The sequence below is a fragment of the Heliangelus exortis genome, chromosome 3, assembly GCF_036169615.1.
Source record: "Heliangelus exortis chromosome 3, bHelExo1.hap1, whole genome shotgun sequence".
Taxonomy (NCBI): Eukaryota; Metazoa; Chordata; class Aves; order Apodiformes; family Trochilidae; genus Heliangelus; species Heliangelus exortis.
This window is the reverse complement of record NC_092424.1, coordinates 427,434-444,814: the sequence shown is the minus strand read 5'-3', so window position 1 is coordinate 444,814 and position 17,381 is coordinate 427,434. Positions and strand designations below refer to the sequence as shown.

At 47.9% G+C, this 17,381-nt stretch overlaps 2 protein-coding genes across 10 annotated transcripts in view; one reads left to right on the top strand and one right to left on the bottom strand.

The window, feature by feature from the left end:
• RALGAPA2 (Ral GTPase activating protein catalytic subunit alpha 2) overlaps positions 1–11,157 on the top strand; it is a 111,915-nt gene extending 100,758 nt beyond the window's left edge. For 3 of the 4 annotated variants that reach the window (XM_071738745.1, XM_071738743.1, XM_071738746.1), the window contains one exon: positions 8,924–11,157. In XM_071738745.1, coding sequence (XP_071594846.1) covers positions 8,924–9,084 — 161 coding nt within the window. In that variant the 3' untranslated portion in view covers positions 9,085–11,157. Of the gene's footprint in view, positions 1–6,296; positions 6,337–8,923 lie in introns of all 4 variants that reach the window. The other variant, XM_071738744.1, reaches the window with a different exon arrangement.
• Positions 11,158–13,488: 2,331 nt separating this feature from the next.
• Positions 13,489–17,381, bottom strand: part of CFAP61 (cilia and flagella associated protein 61) — a 97,803-nt gene continuing 93,910 nt past the window's right edge. For 4 of the 6 annotated variants that reach the window (XM_071738751.1, XM_071738747.1, XM_071738750.1 and 1 more), the window contains one exon: positions 13,489–13,647. In XM_071738751.1, coding sequence (XP_071594852.1) covers positions 13,514–13,647 — 134 coding nt within the window. In that variant the 3' untranslated portion in view covers positions 13,489–13,513. Of the gene's footprint in view, positions 13,653–17,381 lie in introns of all 6 variants that reach the window. The other 2 variants (XM_071738748.1, XM_071738749.1) reach the window with 1 other exon arrangement.

Here is a 17,381-nt window from a genome sequence, read left to right as displayed (position 1 = left end):
GTTTAACGCCACTGGCTCCAATCCTCGAGCTTTCAGAGCTTTGTTAGGAGATAAGAGGTATATGCATGTCCTTGCATTGGTCGCCAGGAGCAGCAGGCAGAAGGCTTTGGAGATAAGCAAGCTGGCAGCAGCAAAGGGGACCGGTGCTATTTACATAATCGCGCCTCTGCTTCCTGGAGAGGCGTCAAGAAACACAGGGATGGCCTCTATTGATCTTTGTTGAACTGGAATACTAAACAACATTAGAAAAGCTTATAACTTAAAGCTTTGATTAATGTTTTCTACATTAAAAAGTAGAACAGCTGTGAATTAAATTCTTTTATACACTCTGCCAAAAGTCTGAGACAAAAAAAAAAAAATTATCAGTTTCAATAGAAATGTAGATTTCATGCCTGGTGCTGTTAGCACTGTGAATCATTTATCTGTTGACGTATCAGCAAGTAAAAATGTAGATATATCGATCTATTTAAAATGTTTTGCTCAATGCAGAATGGTATTTGTTTTTTTCATGTTCTTACAGCACACAGTGATCTTATTGTAAACAAATTCAGCTGACGAGGAAGGACAGATTGCTGTGATAATGCTGTCTGGGATCATGTATGCAAAAAATATTTAAAATGCTTCCTAGTATCTACTTAAGCTTTTCAGAACACTGTTCAGTGGTTAGTACCTGAATGCATTTTTATGATTTCGTGATTTTTATTTTTTTTTAAGAGTAAAACCTGCCCCAGTGAGGTCCTGGCTTTAGGACCTGTGAGGTCAGAGTTTACTTTATGCTCTCTCTCAAAGAAACCAGAGGCTGGTCAGGAGTTCTGGTGTCACAATCTTTGCTTCAGAGGGTCTCCTCACATCACCTGCTGCTTTCCTCACGTGTTTAGTGGCAGAGCAGTGCCAGCCATTACCATTGGGATGTGTTTGCCACCAAATGCCACCCAGGCAGTCAGGAAGGAGCTGCCCAGCACCCTCCCAGCCCAGCCCTGGGCCAGGCCCTGTCCCAGGAGCCGTGGGCTGGCCTGAAGCTCCCATTCACCTGTCCTGTGTCCCCCAAATCTTCTGTCTGGCACTCAACAGACACAGACAGGCTTTTTCTTCGTGTAAAAGGGGAACTTCTGTTCTGAAACAAAAAAAATGGATCAGGGAGCAGTAAATGTAGGGAGCTGACACAGCTCTGTGTTTCCCCTTCTCAAGTAACAAGGCAATTGAAACTGCTAACCCTGCCTAGCTTAAACTTTGGAGGTAAATTTAAGATAGATTCTCTGATGCTGTTCTTAATGCCACCTAATTGTCACCCTGCCACCACTGACTGTTCACAGGCAGTGGAAAGGGTCAGTGACTAAGTATGCGTTTTATGAAAATTAAGATAGTTTTAGCAGTTAACACAGTCTGAGGCAATGAATTGCATCAGTGGCTGTTGGTGACACACACTGCTGGTGTGTTATTAGCTGTCATCTATTTATTTGAACTGAGTGTTTTTATGGTTTCCGATGCTGCCTGCAGGGATGCTCCCCCTCTGTTCAGATGGGACAGGGGTTTCTTGAATTGTGCCCTGGCTTGGTCTCCCCTCTCACAAATAGTTGTGCAGGTGCTCCATTTTATGCACAAAAATCACCCAGTTGACCTCTGCTGCATTTTTCAGAAGCAGAGCTGTAAACTCCCTCTATATACCAGAGATAGCCCTACATCTCTTGAACATGGAAAATGCAGCCTGGTAGGCAGCACCGACATCCCTGAACTCATTTAGGGGATGTGCAGATTAGGAACAAAAGATGAGAATACGGTCCTTTGTTGTTAAACTGGTACATTACATGCTGTATTTTAATTAGGCTGGGTATGAGAGTCAGCCCAGGAAATCCTCCGTAATCCAACGCTATTGAATTATTCTTATCCTTTCCCTCTGCAGATTTCTTTCGGTTTAGAGGACGGGGTTTTAAGCTGCGATCTGTTTCTGTTCTTGCTCCTTCAGCCAAAAAGGAAAACAGTTATTCAACAAAACACTTGGGTGTTCTTTAAAAAAAAAAAAAAAAAAAAAAAAAAAATCATATAAATGGAACAGGCACAAACAGCTACAGAAGTGTTCCAACTTTAATTACCTCAGCTGACTAAAAGCGCTTGGTGTGTTTGGGGTTTTTTTATTCATTTAAGATCAGAAGCCAGAATCGCATTAACTCCTAGAAAATGGAAGTAGCTGGGTACTCTAGAAAGGAAAGTGTCCCAGCAGAGGAAGGTTTGTATTTGAGGATTTTATGCTCACAAGGGCAGATATTTACTTTCAAGAGAAGCCACAAACCCACTTCTCAGCAGCAGAGCCTTGCAGTTTGTGCTTCAAAGGGTTAATTGCAATGGGCACACTTGACTGCTGAGAGGACTGATCTAATCACTGCCATATCCAAGTGCATCTGTTCACCATGAGGTCATTCTTGTGCATGCTAATGATTTGGAAAATAAAGCATAATGCTTGACGTTATCAGAAAGTATATATTGTAAATCTTTACTTTTTTAGTTGCTAATAGCCATTGTGGGATGAAGCAGCAGGCAAAGGCATCACAGATTATTGCTTTCTAGTTCAAATTTTTTTTAAGCATCGTTTTCGGTGGAGTGTCAGGAAAATTGTGCTGGGAAACTCTGACATGTGGTATCTGTTGATAAATGGATTCTTTAATGAATATTATAGCATTGCCCAGGAGCAACACTTGAGTTGAGGAACTATAGATGTTTTCAGCATTCCCTGATTTTAAAGCCTTGGAAGCTGTGTCTGCTTATTTACATAAAACTGAGATTTTGCAGCCTTTTTGTTGAAAAGGTGGCACATGCTTTCCTTTTGTCTCCAGACTTTTACATGCATACACTTCTTGTAGAAAATACATGAATATGCAACAAAGGGGATTCGGTTTATTTTAAAACACTTTTTGGTTGGTGCTGAGCTTTATCTTTACCACTTCAAAGCAAAAGTATTATTTCAAATGGCCATGTAATTTTAAAGTATATTTTTGACAGAAACAAAAGAAAACCCAGAGTAACTTGTTTTAAACAGACATACATTCTTTTTAATGCTAACTAGGCAATGATTCCTTTTGGCTTTGTTTGCTTTGGTTTTGCAGGGATTTTTTTTACTTCTTTCTCTGTAAGCCTGTACGATGTTTTGTCAGTTTTGTGCGGTAGGTGAAATAAAAGTTTCTCCAGTTCTGTATAATATTTTAGCACATTTTTAGGGAATCTGGATGGAGCTGAATATTAGAAAATATACATCTGAACATGAGTTGCTGTGCCATGATATTGCAGCACCCGCAGCACATGCCATGTGTTGGGTTTGATAGGTAGGACAGTGTTGTCTGAAACTGAAAAAATCATTCCTTGTAGCTGGGACTTGGGAAATTCCAGGCTGCCTGGCAGTTAGGAGCCCCCTGCTCAGCTGCTGCCCCCACGGGAAGAGGCGGTGCTGGAACCATCTGGCAGGGCTGGAGCAGAACACTGCAGTGGAGCTTGGGCTGGAACCTCTGTGCCCAGCCCTCCCCTACCCAGTGCTGGCATTGCCCCGAGATGTGGAGGGAAGCACAGGAGGTGAGGGTGTTAGCAGGGGCATCCTTAGGAGCTCCTCATGAGCTGGGAGAGGGACTGTGCCACCCCAGGTGCCAGGCACTGCCATTGCAGAGGTTGTCCTGGCTGCAAACAAATAGGAGAAACTCAGAGAGGTGGCACAGAGGAGTGGGAGAGGCAGTGAAGAAGGCTCAAGGTGTTTCTTTCTTTTTATCTTCTTCACTGCCAGCTTCAAAACCCTTGGCTGAGAAATACAGAGGTTGCCCACCACTGTGGTCCTTCCTGAGCCCATCTCTGAACTTGATGAGGCTCTGGCTCCATCTCAGCATCGCAGAGAGGCAGAGCCCAGTGGCCGATGGTTCTTCTCTGCCTGGGGAAAATTGTCTCTTGGCCCATGGTAGCAGCTTGATAGCAGAGAATGAAAAGGTGCCAAATGACATTTTCAATCAAATCAAGCGTAATTACCTGATTTAATGAAGGAGGCAAGTCAGGATGTTCTGCAGAAACCCAAAATTTACCCTTTCTCCCCAGAGATGCCTTTCAGTGAGACAGAGGGCATCAGTCCATTTCATGTTTCCCATTGCCTCTTTCCTTCCTTCTCACCCTGGCAAACCCAGACGAGTGAATTCAAATAACATTACACTGCAAAGCATTACACTGCTTTCCAGATCTTTTAATGGCAAAACCAGGAAATCACAATGATTTCTGTGGGTGCTACAAAGACAATGGCAATGTTGCTGATTGATGAAGCAATGCTGGGGTGGAGAGGCAGCCCTCCTCCTACCAGAGCTCTTGTTACTCCCTGTACCCCGTGTAGCTCCTCAGATTGATGTAAATCCCCACCCAGGATGCCCAGATCTGGGTCATCAGTGTAGGGACCCCTGTGGGATGGTTCAGAGGCTGAGCAGAGGGAGGGTCCCTGTGCACAGGGGCACTTTCCCTTCTGCCCAGCACTCAGGCCCTGCAGCCTGGCTGTGTCCCCGAGGCACTGGAGGTGCTGGGGCTGCACCCACTGTCACCCCAGGATCCACAGGGCAGGGTGGGAGCACAGCACCAGAGCTCTCAGCACAGGCCCTTTCTTTTTGCCATTTAATTGATTGTCTCAGAGGGAGCTCTCCCGGCTGCGCTCTCCAGGAGAGGCGATGGCAAGGGGGTGGGCTCCCTCCATCGCAATCAGCCCGGGGGTGGGAGAAAGTATCAGTTTGATGTCCCCCTGGCTTCTGCTGGGTGACAGCTCCAGCTGCTCGAGCTGTCAGCTCCCAGAGAGCTCCAGGCAATGTGTCCCCCCTGCCCGGTCCCCGTGCTGCCTGTGTCAGCCCTGCGGTGCTGGGCAGGGCTGAGCCCCCCGGCTGTGATCTGCCCATGTGGGCCTCCTGCAGGCCCTGCCCAGCTGACCCCCACAGGACTAATTAGAGGCTGCTCCCAGTCACGACTAATTAGAACTTTGATGTGTCCATTTAGGGTTCATTTCCGAATCTCCAGAGCAGTCAGGGCTTGGTGTGGGATGGTTGGGACACTCAGCACCTGTGCTGGGAGTTTGGTTTGCTTTTTCAAGGGTTGTTTCTGCCTGTGGTTAACCTGCAGTTCAGGTTCTCCTTGCCCCTTCAGTTACAGCTTTTCCTGTTTTCCACAACCAGATGGTGGAGCAAACCTCAGGTACCAGGGTTTGGCTGCTGAGGTCAAACCAGGGAGCCTTTGGGGTTTGCACAGAGACACGAGGTACATGGAAGGTCTCAGTGTGGGTGTGAAGCAGCTGTCATTCCTAACAAAATACGAAATAATTCAACAGCTTGTACTCAACATGACAAGTCACCCAAGGGGCCACGTGGTGTAAGTGCAGTCATTCCATCTCCTGCACCTCAATGCAGTTGGCTGTTGTGTCAGCATTTCAGAGCATCCAACATTCGTAGTGTTGGATGAACACAGCCACTGCTTTAATGAATGATCATTCCTCCCAAACACACTCCCCTGGCCACACAGGCTTGGGATGCTGCTCACCCATGTTTTCAGCCACATCCACGTGAGTGGAACATAGAGCATGTGAGAGAGGTGAGCAGATTTTCTGGTGTGATTCTCTCCAGAACTTCATTACTTTTGCATTTACTGGGAAAGGAAATAAAAGTTTCTACAGAGCTGTCACAGCTGATCAGTTAACTGGGGGGCAGGGGATAGGTGGGAAAGCTTCATGGGTCTTGAGTATCAAGCTTTACAATCCTTACTAATCATGCATGATGTTGTCACCTGTTTTTGCTCACTTAGTTGTGTGCAGGTGTACAACTGCCCACCCTGTGGTTTTTTATGCACCAGCATTCCCATTCATGGGACATTTGTGTGGCCCAGTGGTATGGATGTTGATCATTTTCTGTTGGTATTTTTCAACCTGTCTCCAGTGGTTTATATTCCAGTGAAACCTCCAATTTTACCCAGTTTTCAATTGTCTGCTCACTAACATTGCTGGAAATGTCACTTCTGAAGTCCCACTCTACCATATCAGCAAGGCTGGCAAAAGTTCCAGGTTTTGCCAACATTTTCTGCCTCTTTTTTTCCAACTGACAGCCTGACGGGGGCAAGGAAGGAGCCTGTGAGGACCCATTTCTCTCCAAGCTCCTCAGGGCACAGCGGTGAACTCTGCATCACCAGCTGCCCCGTGGCTGCTGCCCCCCGTGACCCATGGGTGGTTCTGAGCAGCCGGGCCGGGCTGCAGGCGGGTGTGTGGGTGTTCTGTGTCTGTATTGACACCGTTTTGTGTTCTCTCCCTTTAGATTAGAATATGTAACGGTCTCGTTATGGTAATTGCCGCAGGTAAGAGCGATGCTTCCCGCAGGCCCGCTGGCGTTCTGCTCCATCACTAACAGCTCTTCTCCTCCTCCTCTTCCTCTTCCTCCTCCTCTCCCTGTGCTCGGGTGGCTGCGGTGGCTCTGGACTCTCTGGGTCTGTCTGTCTGCTTCTCTCCTCCCACTCCCCACATTGAGTCCCACGGGGTGCCCGCTGCCCTCCCGGGTGGCTGCTGCTTCCTCGGCTGCTGCTGGGCACGGCTGATGCCAGCACCTGTCTGACTGAGCTGTAAATTTTAAATGCTCTGGTCCAATTCTGGGCCCAAAAGTAGTATTTTCTATTTAACTACACTGTCACAGAGCTGCTGCTTGGTTTTTACAACTCATAAATTCACATTGGCCCCTGAAACAAACACAGACAGAGAAGGAAAAACCCCTCCCCTCCATCCCTGCCAAAAGAACAGGAACTGAGCCTCTCACCAGCACCTGCACATCACACACCACGCTGCTGCTGCTTCTCCTCCTCGCCCCCGCGCAGCCCGGCCAGCGCAGCCTCCCCTCTGAGCAAAGTTGCAGCCTCCCCTTGCAAGACGGCCAAGTCATTAGAGTGCGTGCCAGACAGCTTGCAAGTGGAATTATAATATTTGTATGAAAGCCTTTATCGTTCGTGGTTATTACTGGCTCACTCTGCAGCTGCTGCCTCCCGATCAATCATGGCAGTTTCGGGGGAGCTCCAAGGTTGATCACATAGCTCAGGACTGGCCAGAGGAAAGTTGGGACTGCAGGAATGTGCGGGTGCTGCGGGTGCTCCCAGCTGAGGGGCCTGAACCTCCACTGCTGCCCGGCTTCTCATACGCACAGCCGAGGGAGGCATTGTTCAGTGCTTGCATGAATATTGCTTGAGCTTGTCCATTTGGTGAAAACTGTATTATTTCGACCATCTGCCATTCTGCTGAACTGCAGGAATGTAAAGTACGACACCTCCCTCACAGCCCTTCCCTCCCCCATGCTTTTCTCCCCCCAGCAGCACTGCAGGTTGGGTTTTTAATCCAAAACTGACAGCACCACATATTTCACAGAAAGTGCCTTAAAGTGCCTTTACACACTGTCACATTTTTCACCTTTTTTTTTTTTTTCTTAAATGTGGTCTTTCCCCTTCAGTCAATTGCTTTGAAGTCTAAATCTGGTAAGTAAAGATTTGTATTTGAAATGCAAACACTGGATTGTGACTGTCCAAGGAGTTTCAGGGAAGTGAGACACACTTTGGGTTTAGCAGCAGATGGACCTCAGCATTGCTCCATCCAAGGCTTGGAGCCCTGCTCCCCACTGCCCTTGCTCAGCCATCCACAGCTTCTGAGTTCTGGTGCGTTTTCTGCACAGAAAGTCAAAGCAAATAAAGGTGCAAGCCAAAAATACATCTTATTGTTGAATTGGAAATACATTTGTGCTGCAAAATAGAATCATCAGCCTGGAGTTCAGAGCTGGTCACACGCTGCCCCCACCTTCACTGAGGGCTCCAGCCTCCCTTCCTTCTGCCACAGGCTTGCCAGTGCCTGAGTGCAAGGCTGCTCCTCCCCCCAGTACTAATATAAACCCTTCTGCTAAGGCTTGGAGAGAGAACTGTAGCATGGCTTAAAAATACTTGTGCCCCAAGGGAGGTGATGAAATGGCATTGTCACCGGGGCACGCCTGGGGACAGGTCTGAGCCCCAGCAGCAAGAGCAGGGCTGGGTTGCAGCATGCATGTTGGTTTTCCTCAGAGCATCTTCCCTGTCCCACAGGGCAGAGGGAGGAGTCACACACCTCAGTTTATTCATTTACTCCCTGGTTAACAGCTGTATCCTCACCTGTTCTCATTCAGACAGCTCACGTAGTTCTGGCCTCTGATTGTAATCACCTGGGGGGAATAACTGAGCTGTAAATTGACAGTGTTGAACAGCAAAGTGTAAACCCAGAGACACTGCTCTAGCCATCAGGTTCCCCAGCTCACAGATAAAGTGCTGGAATGGTGGCCATGAGCTCACCATAATGATGGCTCTTAGTGTCCTGGAGAAATAGTGGAAAGTATTAGAAAAAAAATGGAATCTTTTTTTTTTTTTTTTTTTTTTTTTAGCATAGGCTGAGATGCCTTTCAGGTAGAGTGCCATGAAAGCATTCACACTATGAAAACTCATTTACAGCTCTGTAGTAGATTTAATACAGAAGAGCTGTTAGCGACACACAGCAAAAATTTATTTTCTAAAACAGATACTTGAAAGACACATTTTTCCAAGTTCTGTTACGTGGGTTTTGCAGGAGCTTTGCTGTGCCCCAGAGCCCTGGGTGCCTGGGTCCTTGTCTGGGTGCTGCTGGGTGCTCACCACCCAGCCCCTCCTCCCTTCCTCTGGAAGCTGGAAAATTAAAATTCCTGATTTCCCCAGGAGAGCTCAGCGTGGCCTCTCCTCAGCCACCTGCACCAAATTTCCACTATAAATGCCAAAGTCACCAGAGTGGAACCCTCCGTGAATTTGGAAGAGGAGGTGGAGAGGGGCTGCACTGTGCCGCGCAGTTGCTCTGCTGCAGAGCTGGGCAGGCTGCTCCTCTCCTGACGTGGCCCCTGCCTTTTGTGTTTTCCAGGCTGCCTCACCACCAGCACCAGTGCCAGCGCTGACCTGGCTGTCACCATAGGGCTGGAGTTAGCAGAGCTGCCCTCTCCCACGCTGCCACGTGCCTCCAGGAACAGAGTCTCGGGGAAGCTTCGCCGCTCAGCCAGCGCACTCAGCAAATCTTCCAACTGAGGGGCTGCGGAGCACAACTCCAGCCAAGGGACCTTAAAATAAACAATTTGCTGCCTCTACAGGACTTGCAGGTTTGGATGAGCAGGTGTCGGAGGGAGCAGCCGAGGGGTTTGCTTGGTCACTTTCTCCTGCAGCCAGCCAGAGGTGGCTGATGCTCATATCTCCCCTGCTCACCCTCCTGCGTTTCACTCCATCGTTTCCATCAGAGACTGGCAGGAGCTGTCACTGCTGGGGTGGCAGTGGCTGCCCAAGCACAGGGGCTGGTGTCACAGCAAGAGGACACAAACCAGTACTGAAACCAGTTCTTAAATGTAACTGTAGAGCACGTAGCCATTCCGGTCGGCACTTAATTGTCTGTTAGGGAATCTTGAATAGACAGAGGTTTTCACCTGACAAGCCAGGAAACACACATCCCCTCCTGGGAGCAGGTGGGTGGTGGAGGTGCTTTCCAGGCTGTGCTCAGCCTTGCTCCCTGGCTGCAGCCTGTGGTCATCCAGCACTGGGTCTGTGCCTATAGCAAAGAATTAGTAATTGCCAGAGATCACCTACCTGAAATGCAGGAGGGAATGTCCTGTTTCACAGCTCAGCACCTGCACCACACTCCCTGCACACGGGCACCCAGCAGTGCTGTCTGCAGTGCTGAAGCCAAAGGCAGTGAGGGCCCTGAGGGTGATCAGATGTGATCACCAGGGCAGGCAGGAGGCACCTGTAAGCAGCTACCAGGCCAGTTGGGTTTTACCTTCATGTCCTGGCCCTCCCTCCAACAATGGCTTTGGCTTCAGGATGGCTGTGCCAGCCGCCACGGTGCATGCAATGCCTGCGTGCTGTGAACTGCTCACTAGGAAAATAACCAAATTCCTTTCTGAAGAGGAACTGCTGCACGTTTGCCATGACTACTGCTCACCATGGTTTGCATAGTTAGACCTCCTAGGTAACCACCTCACCTTGTCACAGCATCAGGGCAATAGTCTGCAACTTGAAGCATCTGTAGTTAGAATAAACTAAAACTGAAGGCTTTGGAGGGCATGCAGGGTCCTCCTGGCACTTTGTGTAGTAAGCAGAGCCTGTATTTTCAATAGGAAATGTATTTCTGTCTAGGTGTATCATAGATTTCTAGGGGTGTAACTTTTTATAGCTAAAAATCCTGTATTTTAGAAACAAATCTGAGCGCTACCCTGCTACCCCGCGGTGTGGAGGAGGATGGCCAGACTGAAGGCAGAAATCCATTGGTGCTCCACTGTGATGGGACTGGTGGGACACCCCTTGGGCAGCAGAACGTGAGCCTCCTCCTGCCATGGCTGCAGGACCCACCAGGGCTGGGGCTGGGCACCCCCAATCAGCCTGGGCACCCCTGGCCTCCGGGGCAGGGGACAGGGAGAGAAGATGGCTGTAAGGCAGACACCACTGTGGCATTTATTGCTTTGATGGTTTGAATATCAGCATCTGCCCATGCTTGAGTGGTGCTTCAGACCCCCACCCCCCAGCTTTCCTAACCCTCCTCAGGAACAAAAACAACAACAACAAAAAACAAAAACCACTTTTTGTTCTGTTTCTGTTTGGCTTGCTGCTCAGCATTCAAATGCACACCTTGGCACTTGGTGGGCTGTGGTTTAAATGAAGCAAAATGCACCATGGGGCCACCGTGGGTTTTGCACTTGTACTTCTGTGTGAATGTGTCTGTGTGTCCACTCCCAGCCCCGTGGCTGCCCAGGACACCATGTATCAACACTGCTGGGAAAAGCCTCATTTGCAAGGGGGCTTGATTTTGATTTCCTGCCTCACCTTTTTTGGTTTTGCTTCCTACTGATTGTGTGTCTGTAAAGGAAATTAGAAAATAAAACGTACTTTAATTTATTCTATTTTCAGAACTGGATAAGGAGGCTCTCTTGTTCTTACTTATCCAATAAAATGGTCTTAAATAATTTCAAAGTCATTATTCTGAACAGGACTTTTCTTGTTATAGCAACATGCATCTCTAGTTCAGGGAAGAATTAAAACACTGATGATGTAAAGAGCACTGATGTAAAAAAAGAAAAAACAAAACAAATCACTAAAAATATCAATTTGTAAAAATTCAGCTGTGTTTTTTTGTACAATGAACTGGATAACAAAGCTGTTCTGTCACTCCTCCCAACCTTAATAAATCTCAGCTCACAGCAGCTCCTGTGTACCTGGTGGGGTGTGCAGCACCACGGGGTGAACTCCAGGGACAGCCTCAGGAGCCGGTGTTGAAGGGGGTGATGACTCCTGGCTGGTGACAGTCACAGCCTGCTGGGAACCCCAGGGGACATTGGTGACACGTGGCTGGGTGCGAGGGACACGATGCTGAGGCTGGCCCAGCCACGTCAGCCACAGTGCCAAGTGTTCTGCGTGGAGCAGACACACAGCAAGAGTCCAGTGGGGATCTTCTGCTCTGGGGGGCACTGCCCGAGGAGAGGGAGGGGTCTGTGCTCTTGGTCAGATTAACAGGGGTGCTCCTGCATCACTGCACACGTGGGGCAGGGGCAGTGGAAGGGGAGGGGGTCCCACTTGGATTGGGGATCACTTGGCAGTGGGAGAAGACGCGTGGAGCTGTCTGGCCCTTTGCGAAGAGGAAATGACAAAGTTCTCCCTGAAATTGCTTCCAGGAGCTTCAGCCAGAGATGGAGAAGGAACCCAGATGGCTCCAGATAAAGCCCAGGATGCAGGTGAGTCACAGCACAAGGCTAATCAGACATCCCCTGGCCATGGGGGAAATTCATCCCCTCCCATGGAGGATCCCATCCCCACACCCTGACATGTCCTAACCAAAGACAGACAGGAAAACACCCACAAGCAGACAGACATGAGCAACAGAATTAAGTAAAAAACCCTAAAATTAAAAAAAAATGTACACATATACATAAATATGCCTGACATTTTTCCATGTATTATTGATCTTATTGCTGGATCTATTAATGGAAAATTAATTGACATAAATGTTCTACATATTATTAATAACAATCTAGAATATTAAGTATATAAAGTTGTATGCTATAGTAGCTCTAATTGTATATCTAATATTTTATGTATGTGTATATTAGATATATATTATAGATAGTAAATATACAGACATAATGTATATAACATTAAGCATAATATACAGAATCTATAATCTATTATGTACATAATGTGAAATACTTCAACATACAGTATAGTATACTATATATGCACTATATAATATATTTATTATTGTTCGTAAATCTCAATAATATGAATATTCATTATATACTTAATTAAAATACTGATTCTAGGCTACACATATATATTAGATATACATTATGTGTGTATATAAATATATGCACACATATGTCATATACAATTTAGATATATGTGTATATTACTACATTATATTATTATATTTAAAGCATATTATTAGTTGATATATAATTATTAGCATATTACTACTATATTATAGTAAATAGTATACTAACCAGAACATTACTATATGAATAATATTTTATCCATAGCACATATATGGTATACTTCTACTGAATGATTTAGCTAAGAAAAAAGTTATACAATCTCAGCACTAGTTTGTTATATAATGAATATATACTACATGTCACTATACATTGCACAATGCATATATTATCTACATCACAGACAATGCAGTGCAGTCTGTACAATACACACAGACTACAGCTTCTCCATGATATGTTCACACAAAAGTGTGCCCAGTGCATACCCCCATGTGTGTATGTTGTTATGTGTACACACACAACAGTGCATTTCTAGTGCATAGTCTGTGCTCCATAATACAGCCCTATGAAGCTAATAAAAATTAAATAAGCCAATACTATTTAATTATTTATTGATAATGTATGAATAAGTATATATAATTAATACTATGCACCATATGGAATGTCTTATGCATGATATAATAGCCAATACATAACAGATATATGTGTGATACGCACTGTACTAGATATTATGAAGTATACTTTGTGTAGATAATTTATATATAAGTAATACAATTTTTATATATTTATTTTAGGTAGAATCATAACTTATTATATGCATTAAATTCTCTATTTTATGTGTGAGTGTGTGTACAATTAAAATAAAACTTTGGAGGACAAGCCACACATCCCCATCCGATGCAGATGTTTGTCGTTTTTCTCTGGCTTCAGTTGTTTTCCCCTTTGAACTGTTACTGCAATACGTGCCATTTACATATGAAAACTGTGAAATTAGCAAATGAAATGTTGACTCGGCTCTTTACCCCACAAACAGGAAGCCTGGAGTTGGGTCATTTATCTCCCCGACCCTTCCCGCAGCCTCCCTGCCTCTCAAACTCTCAGTCCCCGCTCTGCGCTGCTTCATAACGTTTTCTGTAAATCCACTTCCCCCCCCTCGCATCAGAAGAGGATCAGAAACTGGAGCTTCTCTCCCGCGGGTTTATTGTTACCTACACACAGCGCCTCTTTCCCACGGGGAACAGGTGGATTAACAAATCGCGTCCCAGTCTCGGCAGCGGGGGATGCCCGAGGCCACCTCCCGGTGCCACCTCCTCAGCCTCTGCCCGCGTCAGTCTCCGCCGGCCTGCGCTGGTGGCGACAGCAAAACCAGAACCTGGGGTCAGTGTGGGAGGGATGTTTGTGGCTTCTCTACTCACTACATTTCTTTTCAGCTGTGCGCTTTGTTCAAAAAACGTTTTTCAACCAAAAAATCCTGGCTGGTGTCCTGCCCTGCCGCCCCCACCTGCCGGGTAGCCCCGGGAAGGAAAGGCCACGCTTGGCGCATGCCCTCTCTGATTAACATCAAACGCTTCCAGGAGGCAGACCTTTCTTCTGCGGATTGTAAACGAAATTTAATTAAAACCATTTAAAGCCGTAAATGAGGCTTTTTATCTGCATGGAAGGATTCGAGGTGTCTGAATGCAATGTGCAAGCTGCAGGCAGTCCCAGCACCCTGCTCCCCAAGGTGCCCCAGGTACTGGCTGTACTACCCAGCTGCTGGAGCCCCGCTGGCCCAGAATGCCCGCTGGGACTCAGCAGTGGGCTAGGAGACAGGAGGTGTGTCAGCACTGCTGCCCACCACCCTACAGCCCCCGGGGACAGGCAGTCAGGAACACCTGCAGCTCCCTGCGTGGTTTCCCCCTGCCAGCTCCTCAGAAAGCTACCTGGGTCTTCTCGCAGGTCTGGGTGGTCACACAGGTCACCCTGGAGAAGCAGCACCAGAGCCCATTCCTCTGGAGCAGCAGCAGTGCTGGCAGTGTCATCCCCACAGGAAAAGCTCTTCCCAACCTCTGGCCACCTCAGCACCTATGGTCCAGGCATGGCGTGGAGCTATACCACCTCAGACCCCAGAGGTTCTTGTAATTCATCTCCCTGGTTCCTTTTGGTTTGCAGACAACTCGTTTTGGCCCATGTGCTGAGGTGGGTATGCTGGGAGCAGAGGAAGGCTCCAGAGGGGTTAAGACCCCTGCCCAGAGCCAGCAGCCACCACACCGGTGCCAAAGCAGCCTCACAGAGTATTTGAGGTAGGATCCGTGTTTTCCACGGTGCCCAAACCTGTTCGAGCTGGATGCTTCATCGGCAAATTGATTTGTTAGCTGACAGCAGGAGGCTTTGTTTGCACAGCACTGGCCGGATGTGGAGACCATGGCACCACAAGGCAGCACCTGCATTCCCAGAAGCTGCTGCAAGCTTCAGCCGCACTGCTCAGCTCTCGACTTGTCGAGATGGAGAGGTGGAGGCAGAGGAGAGCTGGGCTGAGGTCCCATGTCAGGGGGCCTGGGCAGTGGGACAGATCCCTCCACAAAATACTGCCCAGAGTAGGCTGGCCATGAGCAGGTGGCTTTGTAACCATGGGTGACAGGAGGGGCGAGGCCATGAGTGGCCCTGCAGCTCGCTCAGCCCAGCCACTGCCCTGTTCCACGGGTGCCTGTGAACGGAGCCCAGCTTGACACAAGTGACACAGTTCCACCTCTCCTCACTCCGCCCAGAACACGAGCCTTCCCCAGTCACACCTCCCACTGCAGGGTGCCATCCCAGCAGATGCATAAGTGTGGGTGCTGATGGCAGCTCCCCACAAACCTGGGACAGTTTTCTGACCCCACCAGATTTTATCCAACTCCAACCAGGACAGGCACAGATTTACTTGACTACTGGGAAATCAATAGTGGTTTTAAGCAGGTGGTTTTGGCCTGTCAGTGCCACATGCTTAGAGCAAAGATTTCGGCAGGGGCACCACTGTGAAGACATGGATGGAGCCTCTCCGAAGGATGTGCTGGGCATTGGTATGGAAATGGCATTCAACAGCGCAAGAAGATCACCGTGTGTGTTGGCAAACCCCTCAGGGAGTGGAGAGACCAGGCTGCCTGCCTCCAGAGAGCTGTGACAGCCCAGCATCTGGGGCTTTCCAGGGCCAGGGAAGCCGGGAAAAGCACCCCACACTTCTTGCCAGGCATGTTTTCCTGCCCGTATCTCTCAGGCTGCTGGGATGTTCTCTTTCAGAGTATCAATTTACAGCTAAAACCACAGCTTCGCCTGGACCTGAAGTGCAAGGCAGTTGTTTTCCTAGGAATCAAGGCAGCCTCCTGGTTTTGGTGCTTTTTAGCCTGACTGAACATGAAAAGAAACCAAACCAACAAACTAGTTTTTCTTTCTCTAGAAGCTTTGCTATATAAACAAAATGCAGTCATGTCCTGGGAAGGTCTCCTGCCCTTCCCAGGGAAAAAGCCACCTCTCAGGCAAGAGCCTTTAGGTGAGTGCACATGACAGGAACAGGTTAGAAACCTCCTCCAGCCAGCAAAAGCCCTGAAGGCGTTTTGGTCCCCGAGACAGATGGTTCCAAAACACTCAATTGAGATGCCTCAGCCCAGATTTAGCCCTTAGGACATCAGTAGGTGACAAGGTATTTGCCCTCAGGGGTGCCAAGCAGACATGCTTGCCATGAGGCTGGCATCTCCTGCCAGCAAAGGGATAGATCATACAGCTGCACTGGGATACCTGGGAGAGGATTGTCATTGACCCAGCACACATCTTTTCCACTCACACTGGTATTACAATAATTTTTGTTAAAAAAAATGAAGCCATTTTTGACCAGACTCACATCATTTCCACATAGAGAGCCCAACCCTGAGCCCCCACACACCAGGGCTGGTAGCCCCACACTGCTGCTGCTAAAAACGCTCCCAGGACCAGATGTATCCTGCACAGAGCCCTGCCACGGGCCATGGGACATGGCCACACCTCCCTTGGCTGGGTGAACCGGGGTGCTTTGCACCTCGTTTTCCCCTTGCCCCTCCAGGTTTCCTCATGCACAGTTCTCCCCTGCTCCAGAGGGCAGCTCTAGGACACCTGTTTTGCCCAAATCCCCTCATTAGAGGCAAATGCTGCAGAAACCCCACAACGGAGCAGTGTAGGAGCAGAGAGGATCAGGCTCCAGCCTCGAAACAAGCACTCAAAGCCCAGCATCCCCGGCTCACAACATCAGGATGCAGCTTCTCCACAGACCCCAGCCCCACGGCGCAGCAGGGAAGCCACCCAAGCAAACAGCACGTCCTGGTACAGGGGATGATTGCTCAAGTTTTCCATATCCTCTCCCTCGAAGGTGCCCCCCTTCCCTGCAACACTTTAAGGGGAAGACGGCTGGAAGCTCTTCCACAGCTCTTCCCAAGGGCCAGAAGCAGAGCACAGAGCAGGGTGTAGGGCAGCAGTCCCTGTGCACCCCTTGGCACAGCAGGGCAGCCTTGCCCTGGGACCGGACACACCTCACCCCACTCTCATCACTTAGGTTCCTTTTTAATTCATCGGATCAAAAAGTGCAGAGCAGGGGGGTGCTTACCACAGTGCCCAGCTAGCTGAAGTCCAGAGCCTGGACCCTGCCCCTCCAAAACCCTCCAGGACCAGCCCTGAAGGGAGAAGCAGGAGGCAGCAAGGGCACGCTTGAATTTGAAAATATTTTATTTGAATAGTAAATAATTATACAGTTGAAACAGTTCTATTGAAGCACTCTATAAATAGCTAACAGTTAAGAAAATAATGTGTGTAGAAAAAGAGATTGCATCTAAAAGTAAGAGCTGTCAGTTGCACAGAATAAAATGGTTCAGATCATGTGTTATTCTAGGTATAAAAGTTAAAACCTTTTTAGCAGATCCCTTTAGAAAAAAAGACCTTCTAAAACGCACAGTGAAATGGCAGGCGGGGGAGACAAAAAAGCGCATTAGAGTATCTGCAATCAAATAATATCAATCTTCATAATTAATATAAATAAATAACGAATAAATAACATAATTACTCAAACCAACATATACAGATAGTCAACTCATG